Source organism: Myiozetetes cayanensis, unplaced genomic scaffold (genome assembly GCF_022539395.1).
Source record: "Myiozetetes cayanensis isolate MyiCay16 unplaced genomic scaffold, myiCay2020 scf10, whole genome shotgun sequence".
Taxonomy (NCBI): Eukaryota; Metazoa; Chordata; class Aves; order Passeriformes; family Tyrannidae; genus Myiozetetes; species Myiozetetes cayanensis.
This window is the reverse complement of record NW_026086605.1, coordinates 33072061-33095469: the sequence shown is the minus strand read 5'-3', so window position 1 is coordinate 33095469 and position 23409 is coordinate 33072061. Positions and strand designations below refer to the sequence as shown.

General features: G+C 46.7%; 1 protein-coding gene across 6 annotated transcripts; it reads right to left on the bottom strand.

The window, feature by feature from the left end:
- Positions 1–2883: 2883 nt before the first annotated feature.
- Positions 2884–21709, bottom strand: LOC126634904 (hexokinase HKDC1-like). 6 transcript variants are annotated; one of them, XM_050305788.1, is made up of 19 exons: positions 21578–21709; positions 21172–21379; positions 17541–17703; positions 15048–15196; positions 14847–14966; positions 14004–14099; positions 13118–13217; positions 12293–12476; positions 11845–12000; positions 10851–11084; positions 9870–10174; positions 9419–9567; positions 9210–9329; positions 7637–7732; positions 7446–7545; positions 6426–6609; positions 5535–5690; positions 4677–4910; positions 2884–4356 (listed from the first exon to the last, which is right to left on the bottom strand). In XM_050305788.1, the coding sequence occupies exons 2-19, from the start codon at positions 21232–21234 to the stop codon at positions 4212–4214; spliced, it is 2754 nt and encodes a 917-aa protein (XP_050161745.1). In that variant the 5' UTR covers positions 21235–21379; positions 21578–21709; the 3' UTR covers positions 2884–4211. The 6 variants fall into 6 exon arrangements, with proteins under 6 accessions (XP_050161745.1, XP_050161744.1, XP_050161743.1 ...); XM_050305787.1 differs by having other exon boundaries at positions 21489–21707; XM_050305786.1 differs by lacking the exon at positions 21578–21709 and having other exon boundaries at positions 21172–21454.
- Positions 21710–23409: the final 1700 nt, after the last annotated feature.

The following is a 23409-nucleotide window of genomic DNA, read 5'->3' as shown; positions in this document are numbered from 1 at the left end:
TTTTGAGTTAGGAAGAGCTGTGTTCTGTGGAGAGAGAACAGATTGCTGTGCAGGGCCCTGGGACACAGACTGCAGACAAAGGGTAAGGCTGGGGAGGGAAGGGCATTAAGAAAAAGCACACAACAAGATCCAAATTATTTCGGCATTCCCCTCTCAGACAGACATGACCCATCACGTTTACAGCACCTTCAGTGTGCACCTGCAAGGTGATAGTATCAATGAGAGAAAGGAAAACATTAATTAAACTTTTGGTGGTTTTCTATCTTGCTTTACACATTGGCTTTACAGAGTGGATGCAGTGCTGGGACAAAGCAGATATCTATCTTATTTCCCTTCCCACTTCCACCCCAACAGGCCACCCATACTCATCTACAGGGACAGGTGTTTTATTATTGTTATTTTTTACATATATATATATGTATACCTATCTCAATATCACTTGACAAGCTACAGACTTGACAAGCACGAGAAACGCTCTGCATAAGCCCCCGGTGACAGTTCAAGGCAGTGGAATTCCCTTCTAAGGAAACTGGAGGCTTACCTGGAGCAGGACAACATTCACTGAGTCTCCTCCTGTCCCTGCCTCACTCCCTCTCCACCTGTTCCTATGGTGACCTTGCACCTGGGACCCTCCCACCAAAGCCAGCTCATTTCACCAAACGCAAAGAAACAAATCAAGGACGATCAAAAGCAGCAATACTTTCATTTTGGTATTACCTGCATTTCAGGCTCAAACTCCTTTACACTAATCTGCTAATCCTATATAACACCGACTGCCCAAGAAAGGAGATCACGCTAATCAGGATTTCCGAAGGATTTACACATGATCCTACACTTACTTTTGAACTTTGTCAGAGTGACAAGGGGAACGTGTCACCACCGAGCTGCCACTGCATTTTCTCTGGATTACCAGTCAAGCACCAGCACTGTCCAAATCTACAGCCACCAAAATGTGTCTCCAGCAGGCAAACCAACATGTTTAGGACTCTCTTTTTCCCCACAGATGAAAAGGTAACTGCAACCATCCGCTGGGAGCTTCTGAAAAGCACAAACCTTAGTTACTCCATCCAGTAATGCTTCTGTCACACCTGTGATTTAAAGATCTTTCAACTTCCCAAATGCATGACCTAGATCTGAAAAAAAGATGTTCACGTCTTAAAGAAGCATCAAAACAAAATCAATAAATTTGAGCACTAAATGTATTGACTGGAGGGAAAATGGGCAGAAATGAAGCATCACAAAGCTGTCCAAAAAGCAGTAGAAAAGAAAAAGCAGAAAAAGAAGAATCTTATTTTATTTTCAACTGACTAACAATGTCATGTGATGAGTTGTACCACGTCTTTCAGTGTATGATAGGCTGATTTAGTAGAAGGCCTTTACTTTTATTTTAAGCAAGGGCTTTGAACGGAATCACCACATATGATGTGCAGAGAAGGGTTTTGCTTCAGCAGTTTAACATCTCCACAAGGGAGGTGGCAAGTTTGCAACAGTCTGAGTTTCCACACGAAGACAGAATCGGGAGCATGACGCTGCATTGTTATCCAGTTGGAGAATGTTCTGGTTTAGGGACAGCCAAAGCATCAGTGTGTCTATGGGATCTCTGGGAAACTGCAAGTGAAGTGTGTATCCCAGGTAAAATCCCACAGGAGCCAGTCCTGCCCCTCTCCAGGGCTGCCCAGAGAACCTTTGCTCGCTCCCTTTCCGAAAGCAGCTGCCGAGTCCCTGCCCAGCAGATGTGTGGGAGCTGCCTGGCTCCAGAGCAAGTCAGCTGCCTGCAGGAAAAGCAGGAGCACGAGTGTCCTGGGCCTCGGGGACCTCGGAACAGCCGTGGGGCCACTGAGCACATTGTGAGCACTTCCAGGTTCATGTGATCGGATTCCACAACACCCACAGACTCACTGGGAAAAAAAAAAAAAACCACTGCACATGCAAAAAATTATTATTGTGGGGGCCGAACCTACTGCAGGAAAGGAACAGCTGCAGCTGAGGTGTAAACTGCCCCTGTGAATACTTCATTTCCCAAAGAGACTAAAGAGAAAAATCAAAGCAATACAGGACTTCTTTCTAAATGTAAGGGATTTGCCTTCTTTTGTTACTGATTTGCACCTCAATTGTGTAGAAAAGGCTTTGGAATAGAAGTACAGAAGGAACCCTTGCACCATACTCATGTGGCCATGCTGGGGCAAGTCCACTTCCCCTCCTTCCAGAAATACAAGGATGAACCTCCACAGATGCACTTTTGCAGATTAGCACAATCCACTCCACCAAAAGGTTCCAAACCCACCCAGACAGTACAAGATTTCAGGTACTGAAGGGAGGGAGTCAACGCAGAAGAGCTGTTCTAGGTCCCCTTTGCCTCAGATAATGATTTTTTTTTTTCTGCTTCAATACCCAGCCCCTCCAAATTTAACCTGTTCATCACCAGAAACAAATTTCCATTCCAAATAACTGCCCTTGCTACATAGGAAGCTTTGGTTCCTGGGGCTCTCTGGATTCTGAAATATAAAGAAAAACACTACGTTTCTTGACAAAAGGAGAAAAAAATTAAATGTAATATGAATTCACAACTTGCCTCTTCCCAGCTGCTTAGTACAGTGAGCTCAGCTCCACACCTTCAGAAGAGAAAACTATTTCCAAGTATTATTTTTCACCCATCCAGTAACTCCAACATAGACACAGCTGCTGACATGTGGTTTGTTTGTTTGTTTGGAAAAACTACAAAACAAGAAGGGTCTGTAGCTTTCAATTTGGAATCAGTGATTGCTAAATTTAAACCCGGCGGTGGCCTGGTTACAGATTATTACATAAAACTGCTGATCCCCCCCTCTGCACGACGGTTACTTTTGACCTAACTAGGCTTAAAGCACATTTCTTGGCCCCACTTTCTGCTGCCAGCCTGGAAGGAAGCAAATATCCAAGAAGAGAGGATTAAGGGAGATAGAGGAATACTTGAGAACAGAGGTTAGGCGGGATGCAGATTTGCTGCCTCTCTGCGCATGGGATTGCTTTGGTTTGTTCTGGGTAAATCAGGTGGGGGACATTTGGTCACACAAGGCTCTATCCACAAATCACCTTCACAATAACTGCAGTGCTGCTGAGCACTGTTAGACATTTAGGTTTAAAGAAAGGTTTAGATTTAAAGGTTTATGTTCTAAGAAAGCTCCCACTTGCTTGCATGTTCTTCCCACAACTCAGAAGAGGCACCAGACAAAGAAGCTCACAGCACCCCAGATTTATTTACAAACAGTCTACACACAGGCAGAGCAGCAGGCAACAGAAAATGAAAACCAGGGATAAACTCCTTTCCACACAATGGAAACAATTCTCTCAGGAGCAGGCAAGGAGATAACAGAGGGAGAACAAAGAATTTCAGAAATTCAGGTGATTTTTGTTTCTCTCTGCACAGCTATTTGGTGGCCTGTTTGATCCTCTCTGGGTTCCCTGACACAGACATAGCAGGCTGTGTAGCTGCTTGTTTCTACGTTCCCTCTTTCCTCCAGTATCAAAAGAGTCGGCCACAGTGGGAATCCACCCAGCTGGTTTAGCTTTATGTGCACTCAGATGCACTAACAGGTTTTGACACAAACTGATATTCTGTAGAATCGTATTTTTATCTTTACATTCATCTATTAAACATGCCTCTGTACTCAGGAAGTATTACATCACAACACACTTGCAACCAGTGCAGTGGCAGGGGAAGCATCACTGACCAAAGTCCATTGATTTATTTTACCTTCAATTTTATTGTAAAACCTGTGAAGCATTGAACAAATATGCCCACTAGATAGATGCAAAATCAGGATCTCAACATTCCTCGAGCCAGGCCAAGCCAAAACTACAGCACACAAATCCTAAGAAACTGGTGATAAACCCAGTTGTGGTGCAGTAGCTTAATTAAGACATTGCAAAAAGACACATTTGGGGTGGATTGTGTCCGTTGGTTTGTTTTCTCCTGTGTGCATTACAGAGGCACTGCAGGAAGTACAGAACTGAGGAGACTGTGGTATGTCAAGAATAACACCAGTGGGGAGCAGGAACACCTGATCCAAGCTAGCAAAGGACAAAAATCCACATTTCTGGTCAGTCATAAGCAGCTGCTCCCTGAAAACAGGTACCTGTGTGCTGGTGCCTGGCACAGCTATCTGGAATCACCGCTCAGCAGATCCCTGTGCACACGCCTGGCAGCCCTGCAATGACTCGGCCGCTCATTTCTACTTCTGCCCAACGTTATGCAACCGTTTTGCCACTGCAGTGATGAGAGCAGCCCCCTTCCCACTGCCATCTTCAGAGAGCATGAAGGTCACGTCACACTGAGGTGCCAGTTCCTTCACTGTTTCCTGCAGGACCCTGGAAAAACTGAATGGAAAGGGAGAGAAGAACGGAGCATTTTAGCAGCTGCTTTCTGATCTGAAATCCACACAAACACTGGTAAATAAATACCAGAAGAGTAAGTTCCCTCAACACCCTGGAGGAAAGAGCCTCCCAGTGGTAACTAGACTTGACTTTGCAATTTTTGATCCTTTAGTTAGACAAGGGAAAGGACAGGATGCAGGGAAACGTGTTGGATGATCCCCTCTCACACTTTTTAATCATCTCAGTAGAAAGCTGCTACAGCTTGGGACGTTTCCACATGAAAATGAGCAAACAGCAAAGGGCAGTGGTACCAAGGCACTCACTGTGGATGGAGCTTGTACAAAGTCCCGTCTACTCCAACGGTGATTTGCAAGCGCTCCACACCTCGGTTCTCCCTCTTCTTCTCCACAATGGCAGCCAGCCCTGCCCCACAGAGCCGGGCGGCTCGCTGGGACACAGCTCCACACACCTCCTTCACGATGATGCTGTCCTCACACGTGCTGTCCAGGCCCAGCTGCTGCAGGATTCGCCGCACCTGGAGCAGGGCGAGCCGGTCGCTGTGCAGAGGGAAGCACATGGAGCAGCAAGGCATTAGGGAAAGTTTCAATTCAGGCTGAAATCTGCTCCTGCCATGCCCTTTGCCACGTCAGACTGTATTTCCAGGAGGCACAAACAATAATTATTCATCTAACTCCCAAAGTCGTGAGGCAGCTGAGCCAGAGCAGCCACCTGACTGTGTTATTTTTGATCTCAAGGCTGAGACACTCCTTTCAAGGGCTTTCCACAGCAGAAAGGGTTTCAAAGGGCCTGAAGACCATTGCAAACATGCACAGATATGTAGGCAAGCACATCTTCATCTATCACTGACTTCTTACTTTCTTTGATAAGCACTCTTTTAAGTACCACAAGAAACACTCCCAAGTATAGTCACGCTTGGTAGTTAAGGCACCCAAGATAACCCAGTTGTGTGGACAGGAAATGATAACTCATGTCATTCCAGAAGAATTCTGGGACTCCCCCAGTTCTTCATTTTTGGCTTTCATTGTGGGGATGGGGAGGAGGGAGGTATGCAAATAACAACATGGTAATTAACCTCTTGAAGGAAAGGGCTCCACACACTTGTTTCCTAGGGGTCCCAAAAGGCCTTAAGGAATTAAACCATGTAAATAAAACAACCTTACCTCTCGATCTGAGACAGGAATTTTGTTTCAAATATGCCTCTTTTCCTGAGTGACTCCGAAATGTGTCCTCTGAACAGCAGCCCTTGTTTGGTTAAGTCGATCAAAATTTGCCTTACTATTTCACCCAGGTACATTCCACTGGTCATTTTTTCATACCTGTTGAGTTACAAAAGGAAAAAAAAAAAGGTGCATTTAAAGAGATGGCATGTTAGCTTTGTTCAACGTGAGTGGTATGTACATGCCCTATGAACTCCCAAAAAAGTAGCCCAAGTTTGCAGAGCAGTAGCCATTGAAATCCACCTTTCAATCAGCAAAACTCTGCTGCGGTGAATTCAAGTGCAAATGCTAATTACAATATATTTACCTAAGCCAAATGGAAAAAAATAGAAGAAAAAAAGAAAAAAGAAAAGAAATAGGAAAAAATCCCTTGCAATAATAAACAGAACATAGTGTTAAAGGCAGAGTTCACACCGAGGTGAAACACTTCCCTGTCCCCTCACTGCATTCCCCAGTGAGTCACACCTGATCAATACTGTCCTTACTGCACAAAGAATAGTCGAGTTCAGCTTGTCCTCTTGCTTGAGTTGTATTTTACCTTTGAAAAATCACCTAAGGGAAGGAACAAAGCATGACCTAGACTTTTCAGGGAAATCTTAAAAGCTGCACTTTTTGGTAACTGCCCTAAGATGAGAACAGTGCTGTGGTAACACAAACAAAGTACCTCTTTGGGTTTTTTTCTGGATATTTAGGTTACTTACCATGCAGCACAAGACATGCAATATTAACATTTCCTCTTTGATTATTCATTCATTAAGCACATTCTAAAAAACACCCAGTGTTTCTTGAAGACTGACTTCATCAGCCTCTGGGCATCAGGACCATCACATTTACCTCTGTTTGCCTGGGTTTAGTGAGCCTTCATCTACTTCTTTATCATATTTTGTCCTGATGTTGTCAATGCAGCCGTTGTCACCGAACGCTCCCCATTCCGTGTTAATGCACATTTTTCCTTCATTCCCTTCCACTATTTCTATGTTTTTCATGTCCTCCATGTAGCACACATTGCTGCCCGTTCCTAGAAGGACAGACATGACAAGGCTTCAGCCAGAAAAGTGAAGCAGCACTTGAAACTCATGGAAGATGATCACAGTGGTCATGTTAAAGTTCTCTGCGCCATATCCCAAATTTCAAAGATTTCTCCTTTATCTTACAGAAGCAAGTGCTAGCCAGTGATGGGAAGAGTGCTTTAATTCATCCCAACAGAATGTTACCAAGTAAGACAGGCCCTGCACAGATAATCCACAGCATAGAGGAGTGAAGGCCCTTTGCTGCAGGTCAGAAATGGCTCTGGCAGTGAAGCACTGATCAGTCACTGCTGCCAGTCTGGTCATGATGCACCACAAATCATCTTGCTCGTCATCATCAGTGTGCTCCCAAGGGCAAGCCCTGCCAAGAGCCCAGGCCATTCTATGATTCTATCCCTTAGACACACTTCTGGATCAAAACTTGGAGGAACCTATAGGGGGAATCTTCTAGAAAGCCTCAAAAGAGTTCATTCAGATTTTTAAGGACATTTGCTTGTTCCAAGCTCTATGACCTGACTACACAGTAAATATCAATACACTTGTCAAAACAAGAACTCATGCTCTATCTGCTGTTCTCATGTTCTTTTAGCCTGCAAACACCTGTTAGGCACCATCAGAGATGTGATGAGAAGTCCAACAGATTCAGGATCCTACCTGCTACAGGTGTTATGTCTCCTACTGAAAACCCCCCAATCTGCCAAGAACCCCAAGTGACCGGTAACACCACGTACCAAACGCAAACAAAAGATGCTGGTTTACAGATTCCAAAGCCTGGCACCTGCACATGTGCTGGCCTCTCATGGTGGTCACTTCAACATCACTGTACCTGCAATAAGGCCAATCTCACAGTTGGGATCCTCATATCCACACGTCATCATGGTCCCAACGGTGTCGTTCACCACTGCCACGATGTCCAAGTCAAACTCCTAAAACACAAGTCATAATCGGTAGTGCAATACCAGAGGAAGAGTGAGGGGGCATTAAATACACCAAAAAGAGCAGAAAAGAAGAGCTCACATTTCTTCTCCTGATGGCCTCTCTCAGCATGTCAACGACATCTTCCCCCTCACAGTCTGTTGCCTTGAATCCTTTCGTCCATCCCAAAAGTGTTCCCTGAAACAGAAGAGAAAGAAAACCCTAAGTGAAGACAGAGAGCTGTACATTGCTAGCATCAGTCTTTGCTTGCCTCCAACCCCAACCCTTTTGTTGATTTTAAATAATGTGTGTCCCTGGACAGGTCACTGTGAGTGTCTAGTGCGGAGTGGGTACACGTGGATCTTTGTTACTCAGCTGTTGGTGGCAGTGACTCCAGGTTTATACAGCTACTTATCAAAGCACTGCACTCAGTGCCTTCTAAGTTGCATTTGGAAAACCTCATCTCACCTCCTGTGCACACAGCCATTGTATTATCTGCCAGGGAAAGACTGCAAAAAATACTTTTGCTCTAAATAATTAAGCACCCATCAAACATTAATGAACATCTACTGGTAATTTTTGGCTCATGTACTGAAGGACAGTTGGTGAGATCCCACAATTCCAGGCAACACTGTTTCTTTTTGGACAGCAACATGGCCTGACAGAGATTAATTTCCAGGTTACATGAAGAAATTAGCCTTCCACTTGGAAACTGCCTCTGGACTGTCTGTCCAAATAAGAAAAATAAAGTAGAAGGCAACTGAGAGAAAAAGCTGCTCTTAAAAACCACCCTCAGGTTCTGGCAACAGCAAAAGACCAAGCACACAGGGCTACAAAATGTGAGACACTGACACAGTTGTCTCTCCCTCAGTTTGCCACCAATACTGTGGAATTTGTTTCCTAATTATTTGTCAAGACCTAAATACTATGCTGTAGGTTTGGAAGGCATATAGATTCATGTTTCCACAAAAAGTCTATTGCTATATTGTGTGCTGAAAATTTAGACAGAGCAGACTAACTTCCAGGCTTAGAAACTATTGCGAAACCCACCAGGAGATAAACATTTAGTGAAATAGCAGTCCCTCATTTCCCCAATATCCCACATATTTGACTGGAACTAAGCAGAACATCTCCTGTCCCTCTTTGGAAATGCATCAAAATAATCTTTTCTTGCATGAGGTCTGAAAAGATGAAGATACATCTGTCCAAAAGCCAAGTCAGGTCTGTCCACTGACACTCAACAAGAAGAAACTAATGTAGTGCAGAAGCTGTACAGTCAGAGCTGTGCAGCATGGTTTGGAAAACCCCCTGGGATTATGGCTGAACAATCAGAAAAAAGCATCTGTTATCTCTTGCCACTGAAGACTTAAGGTAGCATAAGGAGATCCCTGGGCTATTAAAAATATGCAGTTCATTTCGCTGCCATGAGGGCCTAATCTTTATAGAATAAAAGCAAGTAACATCCACCTCTTACCAGATACAGGAAGTTAAAGTTTCACCTCCCATATCCACATAGGATGGTAACTGTCTCACTGAGTCGTGTCTCAAACACAACTAATTAGCACAGTAGAGCAAACGAGTCCCTGAACGAACGAGTCACCCTTGTCCAAATCGCTGTCATTCACCAGGCAGCTGCACCGCTGCCATCTGAGCCACTGTGTCCTGCAGCTCTCACCTTGTCAATGCTGGCTTGCCTGCATGGGAAGGAGAAGGTGAAGCCCAGGGGCAGCCGAGCACCTTTAATGCCCATGTACTCCAGAAACTCTGCTATGCACTGGACAATATGGTCAAAGAGCTGGAAGGAAAGCAAAAGCACGTAAATCTCACAAGTAATCCCACACAACGGGTCCTGGCTGGATCAATTAAACATCCATTTGAGATTACCTCTTCCCCTGTCCCTTGCATGATCTCCAAAGGAATGGCAAAGATTTTGTTGTACATTTGCACTGATCTTCTTCTCCCGCTTTTGATTTTGACCAGCAGGACCCTGAAATTCGTGCCACCAAGATCAAGGGCAAGGAACTTTCCTTTCTCTGCAGGATGAGAAAGGTATTTAATTCTGGTGCTTCTCGTAACATGTTTGCCACTCAGAACAGCACACTCTGCCACGCATCCCCAAGACATCCATGTCAAAGAGAGCACACTGCTCCCCATGGCACTAATCCCATTGAGCGCTCGCGTGGGGCTGAAGGGACAGCCAAGTAACATCACAGCAAACTCTGATATAACAACATAAATACTCCTGGCATTTTCCAGATTGTCCTATTCCCTTCCCCCAGAAAACAGACAAACAGCTTTCCTGAACCACTTCCAGGTGACCAGGAAATAACTTCACCTGTCCCATCTGGTGTCCCACAGACATACGTGGGCAGCATCTTCACGGTGGCATTGGCTTGTGTCTCTCGCTTCAGCCCGTATTCCAGCTCAGCCCTCATTTTGTTCCTGACTTCTCTGAGGGTCCCCAGGGACAGGAGGAAGGGGGCGAGGGTGGCATCGATGCGGCTGCGCTGGGCAGCCAGTCTGTGAGCCACGGCCGTGACCACGGCAGCCCCCTTCCCGCTGCCACTCACCGACAGCAGGAACCGCACGTCACACGTCGGGACCAGCCTCCTCACCACCTTGTGCAGGCGCTTGGCGTATCTGCAGGGACAGAGAGCCCCTTCAGACCCTCACGGGCATCTCGGGCATGGTTTACTTCACACACACACACCCCCCAACAGCACAAGGGCTGCAGCACAGGCAAGAGGAGCACGAGGTCAGAAACCGCTCCAGGAGGTGGGAACAATGATCCTGATTTCTGGCTGTTCTGCAGAACCTGAACACTTACAGGAAAGTGAAGATACCTCTCAACAAGTGTCAGTGCCAAGGGATAAGGACACTGGAGAGAAGCCAGGCAACGGTCACAGAGGGTGTGAGTCTCCATCTGGAATCAGACCTCCATCCAGTTTGGGAGAAATATTTGAGCAAGTTTCCAGTTTGGGAAAGCACAGGTTCAAGAACAGGGAGGTAGAGGGGGGAGAACAAAAGAAAATTAAAAACCCACAGTGAACTGCAAGTGCTCTGGAGGCCCAGGAGTCACTTGAGAAACCAGCTGCACTTCCCCAGACACCATTATTCCAAGTGTCATGTTTTTCACACCCCACTCCAAATCTCCAAAGCTCCTGAGACAGCTTTGCAGTGACTAAGACAGTCAGATCTCACCCCAAACCTGCAGCAAAACCTGCAGTTCCCTCCAAAGCCACACATACATGCAGATGGAGACTCTTTGCAACGTGAACACGTGTCCAGCAATTACCAACCCCCCGTGGCTACTCACTGGGGGTGGGTTTTGTAGAGTCCCCCATCGATCCCGACGGTGGTTCGCATCCGTAGCAGCTTCTTGTTCTCCCTCAGGCGGGTCAGGATGGCGGCCAGGGCGGCAGCACACAGGTTGGCCGAGCGGAAGGACACGATGGTGCACACGTGCTGAACAGCAACACAGTCCTCCTCAGAGGGAAACAGGCTCAGCTCTGTCAGGATCTCCTTCGTGTTGCTCAGACCTTCCTTGTACCTACCCCCAAAACAAAAGAATGCAGCAGCTAATGCAAAGGCAATGCATAAAGCAATGGCTGCACGTTGGCTCAAAGAGAAGTGAGAGAAGATCAGGACCACAGACCAGGCAGCACCATAACTGGTTCCCATAAGCCAGTAGTGTCTTTCCCACACTATTCCCAAAAGTACCCAGGGGAGAGACCAGACTTTTAGGAGGCTGCTTCCTGGGGTTCAGCTTTTGGTGAGACTTACTAATTATTTAGCCAAGTAGAGAATGGGATAAAATAGTTCACAGAAGGGGAGCACAGGAATGGACACGCAGCTTTGCTCAAGACAACAAAGAAAATCCTTCCTGGAATGACAACAAGGACCAGGATTCCTCTTCAAAACACTAGAATCCAAGAGTTTTCCATGAAGTCATTCATTAGCTGATCCCGAGTTTGTACTACACCTCCACAACCCCAGTGTTCCCACATCAGAGAAGCTGAAAACTGCAACCATGTCTTCCGGTCTCCAAAGGGGTTATTGAAACAACCTGCCTTTGTGATGCTCAGCAATACATTTTCTACTCTGGTACTTTGCTAAAACTTTATCTTACACCAATTCCCACTTACAGAAAGGTCAACTTTTCTCCTAGGCAAAAGCAAAATCAAGTTGAACACTTCAAGATTGTTCCCAGCACTGACAGATTATAATTACACATTCATTATTATTGCTGTGCTTGTGAAAGACTAACATTGAGAGTGGCTTCTCTCAAAGAGCATATTGCATGTTCTTACTTTTCCATTGCAGACACATGTTTCATCTCAATCTTGCCCTTGGTAAGCAGAGCTGTTGACACTTTCCCGTTGAAGAGTAGGCCTTCCTTTGTCATTTTTAGGAGAATGAGCCTTACAAGTTCTCCCAAATACAGGCTGCTGATCATCTTCTCAAACCTGGAATGGGGCACAGGAGGGATTAGAGGTCTTCACCAGCTCCTCTCTTTATTCCTCCACAGCATTATACCAGAGCAATCACCTATTTTTAACAACACATGAGCCACCACGGCAATCCCTTGTCCTGAGGCAGAAAGGTGTGAAAGGTTCCCACCCTTCCCGGAGAGGTCTGGAGAAAACAGGACCAGGACCAAGTTAACTCAAGTGCACTGAAACAATTCCTGATCCGAAGGGACTCTTGGCACAGGTTAGAAATGCACCTGGACTGCGAGTCAGTCAGGGAATCACTCACAGTTGTTTCCCAGGATTTAGAGACCCCAGATCGAGCTCCCGATCGAACTCGGTGCGGAGATCGTCCAGAGCGCCGTCATCCCCAAAGGCCCCCCACTCGGTGTTGATGCACATCCTGCCCTCGTCCCCTTCCACCAGCTCGATGTGCCGCATCTCCTCCATGTAACACGCGTTGGTGCCGGTGCCTGGGGGCATCAGAGACAGTGCAGAGAAATCACTCTTTGTTCCAGGTTTGCTTTTTTGCTCATTTTTAAGTCCACGTGTTTGGGAATAAGTCAGTATACTGCCTTTGGAAGAGAATACAAACCCAAAACCCTGTGGTACAGGATTCTAATGCAGGCCACCTGCACTTGTAAAATCATCATTTCACAGTGAAAGAAAAAACAGGGAAATTATTCCAAGGTTTGGCTTGTTTAAAAACTTTTTTTTTTTTTTTACAAATGTACTTCCACTGCCTTAAAAAAAGCCATCCCGGTGTACAAAATGGAGAAACTACAGAAAGTGTAGCTGATTCTAACTACCAGACGTGAGAGGAATTTCTTTCTGGACAGACACACAGTAATTTTCTATACAGTCAGCAGAAAAGTTTGGTATGCTGGTCACAACTGAACCCAGACAAAATGGGGACTGTGGCGTTTGATGGCAATGTGATCAGCATAAAAACAGCTGCTTTACAGAAGGCAGCCAGGCTTGAAAAATCTAACCATTGTTTTTTCCATTTTCTTTCTGCTCTTTCCTGTACTGGGAAACTCCCTTCTACTCCAGATTTGTTCGACTTCAACAACTGAGGGCAAAAAAACCCTACTCAGTGAACAGAAAAAATTACCAATTATGAGTCCAACTTCACAGCGCTGGTCATCATATCCACAGGTCATCATGGTTCCCACAGTGTCATTGACCAGTGCCAAAACATCAACATCTATGTCCTAATAGCATAAAGAGAGGTGATTAACAGGGAAGAAAGCTGAAAAAAGCACCAGCATGCAGACATACTCCCTGAGCTGCACTTTGGAGGCCGGAAAGCTCCTTGGTAGAAGGACACATGACTTCCTTTTATAACATTATCCCCACAACCCTGTACAATAAAAAATACCTCTGAATTCTCAAGTGCTTGGTCAGCCAGGGTTTTTGTTTGAAGAATTTGTTTTTCCCCAACACAACCTCATTTGCCAGAAAAGCAACATGTTATTGGTTTGAATGTTGCGATCCTGCTTATGGGGTTGTGTGAAAGGATAATGCCTGACCACCTGAGCAGATCCCACCACATGGGACAGAAAAAACACACCCATGAATGCAGCCAGGACCAATATCACACTCAGGTAAAAAGCCTTTCCATCAAGGCTGTGCAGTTTTCCTTTCACACTTATCAAAGGAGTGGTGTCACTCAGATGCCAGCACTGGCAGGAGCCCACACTTCACCCAGAAGTCTCAGATCCTTTGTTACTGATGAACTACGAGGCTGATGCAGAAAAAGAAGTGAACCAAAATCAAGGCTGGATTTTTACCATGTGAGAAAACAGAATATCCTCTTTACCACAAAGTCATGAAAATATGGAAAGATGCTTTTTATTTCTTAGATGGTGTTACCAATAGCACCAAACATGAAAAACAAGGTTTTCCAAAATATTAAACCACAATGTTATTTAAAGTATACACTAGTTCAAGGGCAGATTTAATCATGTCTTACTGCTGATCTTAAAAATTACACTCGCCTTATGCTTCTGCAGGGCCCTGCGCAGGGAGGCGACTACGTCGGTGTCCTGAACCCCTCGGACCTTGAAGTGCTTTGTCCAGGCAAGAAGAACCCCCTGAAAAGTAACGGTGTGGTGACCCAAAAGCTCCAGTTTTAGCACACAAATCTGCCACAAAGCCAGCCAAGACCAAAGGCTGTGGAGAAGCCCACTGTGTCTCTCCACACGTTAAAACTGGGTCAACATCTTACCTTGGGGTGCCTGTCAACGACAACACAACTAAACAGGCACAGTCCTAAAGCCCCAACCATGCAAATGCTTCTCCCTGTGCTTTGTGTAAAGCATGTGCAGCTTTCCTGATGCTCATCACAAACTAACAGCATTAAACACAAAGCATTTGCAGGACTGGGACCCGAAGCACAGATCCCTAGGAATAAGAGAGGCTAGAATGAGAGAACACAAAATAATTGCAAACAGCCCTTCGTTTCTCCATGAGGTCTCTCAAAAGCTCAGCTACTGTTAACAAAAAAATGGAGAGTGGTTAAAAAAATAAAGATGCCTCAGGACACAGAACTATGTGTTTTACAGTCTAACAGTGTTCATAAAAGAGCACGTGGTTCCTGTGTAATTAGGTAGTGATTAAGTAATAGAACAGCTTTAGCTTAAAGATCATGTTGCCCTGAGATCAGAAATGAGTGTTTGAAAGGTAGTCTAGTTAAATGCTAATGCTAATCCATGCCTTCTTCAGAGGGCAATGTAAACATGATCCCACAAAAAAGCCCCAGGGTAACACATCCATTCATCAGCTTCTACAGATCCTGCAAGGAGCTCAGCTTGCCAACAGTAGTTTTTAACGCATCTTACCTCTTCCAATTTGGTCTGTTTGCACGGGAAAGAGAATGTAAAGCCAAGAGGTAACTTCTTATGCTTCAGGTTTTTGGTCTCCATGAAGTCTAGCAGACAGTCAGCAACGTAATCAAAGAGCTGCGCAAGAGAGGAGTGTCCAGGGTCAGGCTGTGTCCTGTGGGCCGTGTCAAGCAGAGCAGCCCCACAGCAGTGCCCTACCTCGGCGCTGTTCCCCTGGGTGACCTCCTTGGGTGTGGGGTAGAACTTGCTCTCCAGCTGGCTGCTCTGCCTCCCGTCATCGAACACCTTCACCTGGTGGGCACGGAACTGGGAGCCACCCAGGTCGACGGCGAGGAATTCCCCCTTCTCTGCAACACAAACGGGCACCATCACCGCTGACGGCTCAGGTGCCACACTGAAGGCACAGTCCAGGGCCCTCCCTCACCACAGGCTCTCCTACCCCATCACAGCAGATCCTTATCCCACAGGCCCAGCAACATCGCTGGGAAGGCTGAGAGCTGGAAGCCCTAAGCAAGGGTACCAGGTCCCTCCTGTAAGTTTGTTACGTGACAGCTAATTCAACTTTTATTTAGCAGCCTGGCTTTGTCCACCCTGCTCCTTCCACAGCAGCATGTGTTCAAGCTACAGAAGGATGAGCTTCTCAGCAAGAAAGACCCAAAGTGAGCGCAAATCCAAGCAGAGCACACAGGGGCTGTAAATCCATCATGAAATGTGGGAGAACCAGTGGGAGATCATCACCTACACCCAGTAAAGGATGCAGCATTTGCAGTCACATGTTAAGACTCAGCCTTAGTGCAGAAGTCAACTTCCAAGAGGGGCAAAACTAATTTGCCACCCAAAGTCAACCAACACAAACCTTTTCAAATGCCTTTAGGTTTTTCTGTAAAAGCACCATTTTGTTTCAGAGTCTTAGCTCAAACACATGCTTCTCCAGCAGGAGACCTCAGATGGAAAGACAGGTTGGCCTCACTGCTACAATAAAACAATTACTTATCCCCCACATAGGAGAAGGCCCTTCCCAAAATGAAAATGCAGTGGCATGTGCCTAATCTTGCACGATCTTTGTTCCACAGTCCAAACACCTGACTCAATTTTATCAAATCTGGCCCTGAAAGGGAAAAAATCAGGAAATTCTACCTGTAATACCATGGTCAGCTATCACTAAGGTGAGGAGGCAAATTGGGTCACTCAGAAAAATCTGGAAGTTTGTTGCTATTGCAAATGGAAAAAATCCATCCAAGCCTGAGGTGTTAAAACCTGCTGGAAGTTTTGTCTGGAAGTAAAATAACCCACCAGGATTTTTCAAGGGAGCAAAAATAGGATAAACCAATGTGATATTTAAGGTGGGCAGCATGTCAGTAAGATAGAGCCCAGCTTGGTGCTGCAGCATGTCCTTGACACATGGGAAAGGTCCCACAGGCCAGGGGGGCTCTGTCCAGAGTTGGTCTTGAGGAATACAAAGTCATGCAACAGTGTTGACACTAATTGCCATTTTCCAAGTCTCCTGACCTCAGGGGCTCCCTGCTGTCTCAGGACAGCGTCAGTGCCACGTGAGACCTCGGGACCAGTGATGGTCACTGAAACTGCAGGGGTTAAGAAAGTAACTTCTTTCTCTTTGATGAAGGCAGTAGCAGAAGGAAGAGAGCCAACTTCCATCCAGGTAGTGTATATAATTTCTCTCAGATGTGCCTCATTTCAAGGGATTTCTCTCCAAACATTCCCTTTATGCCATTAAAGCCGTTATTTCTCATTTAAATGCAGGGAAATTAACTTCAGAAGAAATAAGTCCTGTGGAAATGAGGTACAAAGTAAACACTTCTCTTCAGGTTTCTGCACAGCTGGAATATGCCAAGTCCTGTCCTAGGCCAGACACTGAGTCCTGTACAAATTCGCTTGGTTAAACCTGGGAAAAACCTAATTTTCTGTCAGCCTTCACTGCCAGGAGCCAGCTGAGCCAGAAGCGTTATTTTGGATGTGCACACTCCTCCAGTCAAGATGGGCTTTTAGATCCTACCTGACCTCACATCTCCCAGAGGACACCACTGCACTCCCTCTCTGTTTAAGTCTCAGGAGCAACTGGAAACAAGGATCCAGCTGAAGAAACAGAGCAGATGGTTTCCTGGCAGACCCCATCCAGAAGCAGATTTTCCTAATGCAGAAGGCAAGGAAGGGCAGGAGGGGATCACTTTTTGGAGCATTAGACAAAGCAGAGTAAGGTTTGCTGTGGGGAGTCAAGAGGGGATCACAGGTCTGACAACGGAACTGTCGCTGTCATGTGGCAGTTTGAGGGGTTTCTCTGCAGCATCCTGCCCTCCTTAGCTCCAAGAAGGCCAGGCCACATCCCACAGCAGCAGCACACTGCACTGCAGGGTCTGGACTGTAGAGGCTGCCCTTGCCATGTCCAGCCACAACTCCTACAGCAAGGCCTGCACCAGGAACAGATGGGATGGGCTGTTCCGGAGCGCTTAGGAGGTCCTTTCCTCAAACAAGCAGCACTGGCTCAAGATCCACCTGCTGCATGGAAAAATCTCCCTGCCAGAGGCTGCTGTCTTCTCAATATACACCTGCTTTCTCAGTGAGACACCCAAAGGCACTAGGGCCCTGTGCCTCTGCCGTGCTATCCTGGAGGGCTGGCAGAGGTCCATCCTGTTCCTGGCCCAGCCCTGCGGAGCTGGGGCAGGCAGAACTCACCGGAGCCATCGGGGAGCGAGCGCACGAACGACGGCAGCATCTTCACTGTCGCCGTGGGGTTCGTGTCCCGGCCCAGCCCCTTCACCATCTCAGCCTGGAAACGAGCCATCACGTCCAGCAGGGCATCGTCGGAGAGCCGCAGGGGATACAGGTACCTGTCAACCTGTAAACAGCAAAGGCGGCACTCGGGAGCAAACAGGTCCTCAGTGCTCAGCAAGTGCCAGTTGTTCGGTTCATTTTTGACCTCAGCACCACGACTGTCACTGCAAGGAAGCTCCAGGGCATCAACAGAATGTTTACTGTTCTAAAACCCTTGTTTTGACAATATTTAATGCAGCCTTGGTGAATTACTCCCCAAAAGCTGACCATCTTTTCTGATGGCTCAGTAACTTGCCAACCTACATAAGCCCATGAGACTTTCCTGAGACCCTGACAAGCTGCTTTTATACCATCCTCTCCTCCTATACCTGTCATGAACTAGAATGCAAAGTATCTCAAGCTGCTGAGAATCTGACCTCTCTGAGGCAGGTCCAGAGAATGCCATCAGTACCAAGCGTGTCAGCCACAACCCAAAAACATCTATTCAGCTACTGCTTCACTCCACAGCCAATTAACTTTGTTGGAATGCCAGGCTGGAGCTCAAAGCCTTTTTCTCATTCCAGCTCTAGCCTCCATTCTCTTGTGATTCTAGGATTACACCTAAACCACATTTTCGGGTGCAATCAGTACCTTTACTTAAGGGTCTGTAACTCACAGCACACATCAAAACAAAAGCCAGTTGAATGTAAAGGGAATCAAAACCCTCTACAAAGTAGCTCATTCTGATAAACTGGCAGAAAAGCTAATCAGTGTTTATGTACAGCTTCATCAGGGCAAAATTACAGGTTTTCTGCTTCAGGATCACATGCTGCTGGGACTGACATTTACCTGCAAGGCTGTAAGTAATGTGGCTTAGAAACTGGGTACAACAGAGGATTAACACAGCAAAACAACAATCTGTCAACATCCAGAAGCTTTTCCCCTGGGGAGCCAGAGTTTGGTGCTGTATGAACATGATGCAGGCATAATAATTGGGTCCTCCAAACAGCTGGATGTTCCCTGAAGGGTAATTCCCTTTCACATCCCACTCCCCATTACATGAGCCTCAGGCCCAGGGCCAGTGGGCAGGGGAGAAAGGAGGGACAGTCCCCAACACTTTGCTAGCACAGACACTCAGTTCTTGCACCATGGGCTATGTTGTTATGTTGCTTTATCTCTTCAGAGCATTTCTTCAGTCCCATTTACATACAGAGAGGTCTGGAGGGCTGGAAGAACAGGCACAAATCAAGTCCCATCAGCAACAAGGCAGGATTAAAAAAGCTGCATTGTTTACACAGAGGGGAATGCAAGTTACAGATAAATTGGCCTCTGCTGAAATTTGGACTGGTCACCTATTTTAATGAGGCACAAACAAGTTACCTATTCACAGTCCCATTTTAAACTGATGATCAGCAGTGACCCACCTGAAAGAACCAGGAGCCTGAAAGTCACTCCAGCACCTACCTAACACACACAGAGGAGGAAGTGTTAAACTACAAAATGCAATTGTCCAAGAGCAGCAGCTGCCTTTGGATACAGCTGTGCCTTGAAAAGGCCATTATTTAGATTTGTCTTTGTAGCCCTGGTTTGCACATGCACTTGATTTCCTCCAAGGGTTTTTTGAGGCCCCATCACTGTGCAGGATCCATCACCTCAGCCCACGCACCCATACTGCTTTTTTGGAGAGAATGCAATGCCTGGAGACACACAGCACTCACACACTGACACAGACCCAAAGAACTTTGTGACATAAGTCTCTGTGGAAAAAACCTCAAGAGTAATAAAATCTGCCAGGTCTGTTTGCAGAGAACATGCACAGGCTCCCTGCTCCCCACAGCAATTGCATTCCCCACCCTGTTTACCTACAACTTTAGGAGCAGATAGTCCTCTCCAAGGAACTAGATAAGGCAGAGCCCAGGAAAGCCAGCCTGATTTTCCACCAGAAAAAGGCCCTGCACACATTCCATTGGCTTGTAAACACAGGAATGGCCAGGCTGTGCAACACCAAACTCGCTGCCTCTCTCCCACGGCACAAGAAGAGAGCTTTGCTTGAATTACAGAAAAGCAGCACTGTTTTCATGGCACAGAGGCTCTTGGGTTTGCCACCACAGAGTAAATAAGCCAGGAGAGGGAGAGGTGGGAAGGCATTCCTTCTTTCTAATTAGGGAGAAATCAACTCTGCTCCCTACAGCCTACCCTAGGCTCCTTGAAAGAGAAGTCTAAGGAGCATGTGGTTTCTTGCCTTCAGGAAGGGCTACTTTGCACCTATCAGAAAGACTCAATTCATGGATTTGCCAGAACTCCTCTGCCCTCTCCTTTTCACTGTCCTCACTTCAGGGAAGTCCTCCCTCAACTCCACTCTGGATGTTTCTCTGAAGAGCCCTCTCCACCCAAGCACTGCTCCACAAGGTCTCTTCTCTTAGTAAAAAGTAACAAGAATTAGCACTGTCTGGATTAGAGACCTTAGACCAGCTCCTCCACACAAGAAAGGGGCATTGGGGCCCTTTTCTGCTCACATTAAATCCTAGGGACAAAAGGGTTGTGACTGAGTTGAAGACACCTGACTGTTAAGATAGCAGTGCCTTTCTTGGAATGCCTCTCTCCACAGCAGAACCAGTGGAAGAAGCCCTCCAAAGAACAAGCCACTGCTTGTTTAGGGCACAGAGAAGAGAACCCCGTGTTGCTGGCTTTGCTGGTGAGCTCAGCGGTGCACACACCAGCACCTTGGATCTCCCGCCACGCATCTGCAGACAGCCCCACCTCCAGCTGCAAAACCAGGACAGAGCCTGGCAGAAATGGCAGCACTCAAGGGAGACCCCAGGAGCACAGAGGACCTGCAGGGGACATGTCCAGAAACCGGAGGACCTCTGACCCATGAAGCTTACAGATCCCACGTGGTCTCAGGATGGACCTGAGCCCAAAACCCATTCCAGCGTGGTCAAGAAAGTAGATTAGGGGAAGAGCAGCATTAGGCAGCTCACTCTGATGGCTTCAGATCTGGGCCATCTCAAGCTCTTCCAACTGTAATTAAAGGTCACATCTATAAACATCAGTGATTAGCCATATTTGGACAACCAGAGAGGAAGCCCAGGCACTCCTCCCACACCTATACTAGTTGGAAATGTCCCCCAAGTCCCAGCAGACCTAGCCCAAAGACTCCAGGAGTCTTCCCTATGCCTGCTACAATGTGACTGACTCTTGATTCCTACTCAGCTTGAGAAATCCCATCCTTCCTGCTACACTTACAAAGCAAGAGGTTCCTTTCTGCCCTCTGGACTACACCACCCCACACCAGTGAAAGTTTAAGCACTTCTCCTTACTGAGGATCATATGCTCCATTACTGTAGAAGCACTTACAATTGTGCAGGGGAAAGCACTAACCAGACCTATTTTCACACTCATCAGGTGGTTTAGGGTTTAAATACTTCTTACCCCATCTGGCTGCATGGCTTTAGTAGATAATGCCATTATCTGGAATGCACTATATACTGCAGACCCCTCCCTATCTGGGTAACAGTTCTCAAAATAGGAATCAGCTGATGCTGCATCTTACCTTTTTTATTTGATCCTCTTTTAGCTTTGTGAAATGGAAAGCCAGCAAGTGGACGGCAAACATTGTCTTGGAGCAGATGGATGAGTCAGTAGTGACAGAGCTGCTGTGATTAACTCCAATGCCACAGGTCTTTACTCACGAAGCTGGAGCTAGAGGGACTTCAGCTGAGCCATTTCCCCCAGGGTGGAATAGTGGAGCTCCTGGGAAACTGAGTCCAGAAATAAATCCATCCAGTGTGATCGGTTCAGTGGTTAAACTTCTGTCTCCCTGTATCACCCCCCCATCAACCCAAAGTCCCTCCCTCCCCAGCTACACACTTCATTGTGCCAGAGCAGGCACCTGGAGAGCTGCCAAGCTGAAGGGGAGAAAAATCGATTTTGTTACTGCCCAACTTGGGAATTGTTACCACTTGGCAATGCAGTTGCTATGCAGCAGCCCCGCTTCACTCAGGGGCTGCCTGGCTCCCACCACAGCAGCCTCCCAGCAAAGCACTGCCGGGAATCAGGAGTTACACGGGATTTGAGGAGGTTCCTTCCCTCTGCTCAGCGCTCCCATTTGCGAGACAGGCTCTTCTGCATGAATGAACTCCACTCCAGTTCTGCACAGTGCACCCTTATCTGCAGCTTTTTACCAATTAGGCTTCAGCTGTAAAGGAGCAGAGACACACAGATCCCTGCCCCCAGCTGGAATAGCTCCTGGTGCAATTCCCAGCACAGAGCTTGGGGACTGGTTACTTACTCTCTACCCCTCCTGAAGACGAAGTTTCAGACCAGTGAAGACCCTCAGTGCTGCAAAAGCTGGGGAGGGGGCAGACTGACCTGGCAGCCAGCAGTGTGGGTGTCACGCTGCCTCACTGGAGAGGTGCCTTTAACTGGCAGCACAGAGCGCCTGCAGCGAGAGCAGCTTCCTCACACCACCAGAATTTGACACAGTCTTTAACCATTACTCTGAAAAGTTCATCCTGAATACTCAAGTGTTTCCAGGATTTTGTCATTGTATCAAGTGACCACACCAACTATGGAAACCTCATGGAAAGAGAACTAGCTGAAATACTGACACAAAGGAGAGAGAGGAAAAACCCCAAAAGGCATTCTCATGGGGCAATTAGAGGCTTGTTCTCAAAGTGCACCTACACATGGTGTGTTTCCCTCCAGTTACTGCTCACCTGGACTGAGCACACTTACTGCACTGGCAGACAACTGTCACCCAAAATTTCACAGAACAAATTAACAATTAAAAATTATTTTGATAAGATTAGAAAAACAGCAGGGGGAGAAAAGGGGGAGGGGAGCGCCAAATAATGTGAGGAAACACAAAGAACTACTGAGCAGTAGAAAATTAGGTCTGGAGATCCAGAGCGGGGCAGAGGCAGCCAGTCAGCAGAAAAGGATGTCTGACTACAACAATTCACAGGCTAGAGTGGACCCAACAATCTCCTGATATTGTAAAAAAGAAGTACAACTGATCCCAGTGGTGGGTGCACATACAGGAGTATAATCCACACACAACACAACACTCAACTCCATCCTCAGTACCAGCCTCGGGAAGAGGACTCTGCCCAGTCCTGGCAGCTCTGGCACCTCAAGACACGGATCAGGAGTTAGCTCTGCTCAACATCAGGAGCACTCACAGGTCACATTTTTTCAGCCTCTGATCACGAGGAAAGACTGAAAGAGCTGAGGGAGGGGAACTCCCTGTGGAGAGACAAATTATACAGAACCTCTGCGAGGAAAGGTCTTTTTCTTTTTTTTACACCCCCTCCTTCCTGCCTTGCATCAGGGATGAGCTCTGGACACTGGGAGATCCCGCCAGCTCTATTTATTTCCCACTATTCTAGAACAAGAGTAAAGCAGACAGAGTAGCTGAGCAGTCCATAAATAGGGCTTGTTCTAAAATTAGGCCTTTGATCTTCGAGAGAAAAGGAGAAAAGAAAGAAGAAAATAAGCCACACTACCAGCCAGAAAGCACGGTTCACTTCTCCTCTATTCATCTTTTAATAACTGCTGGCTTGTGAAGTCAGACACTGACTCCCAGAGGGACTGTCTCTCTCCTCATTGTTTACCCATGGCATCCGAGTCACAACCCCTCTCGGCCAGCAAAATTCAAAACATCACCTTTCAAGCTCCATCCCACTTTGATCCAGAGCTCATTGTGTCTGTAATACAGTAGATTTATTTTTCATTCTCTCTTTTCTTTCTTTCTCTAAGGGATGCCACTGGAAAAGGATCTCAAAGATCC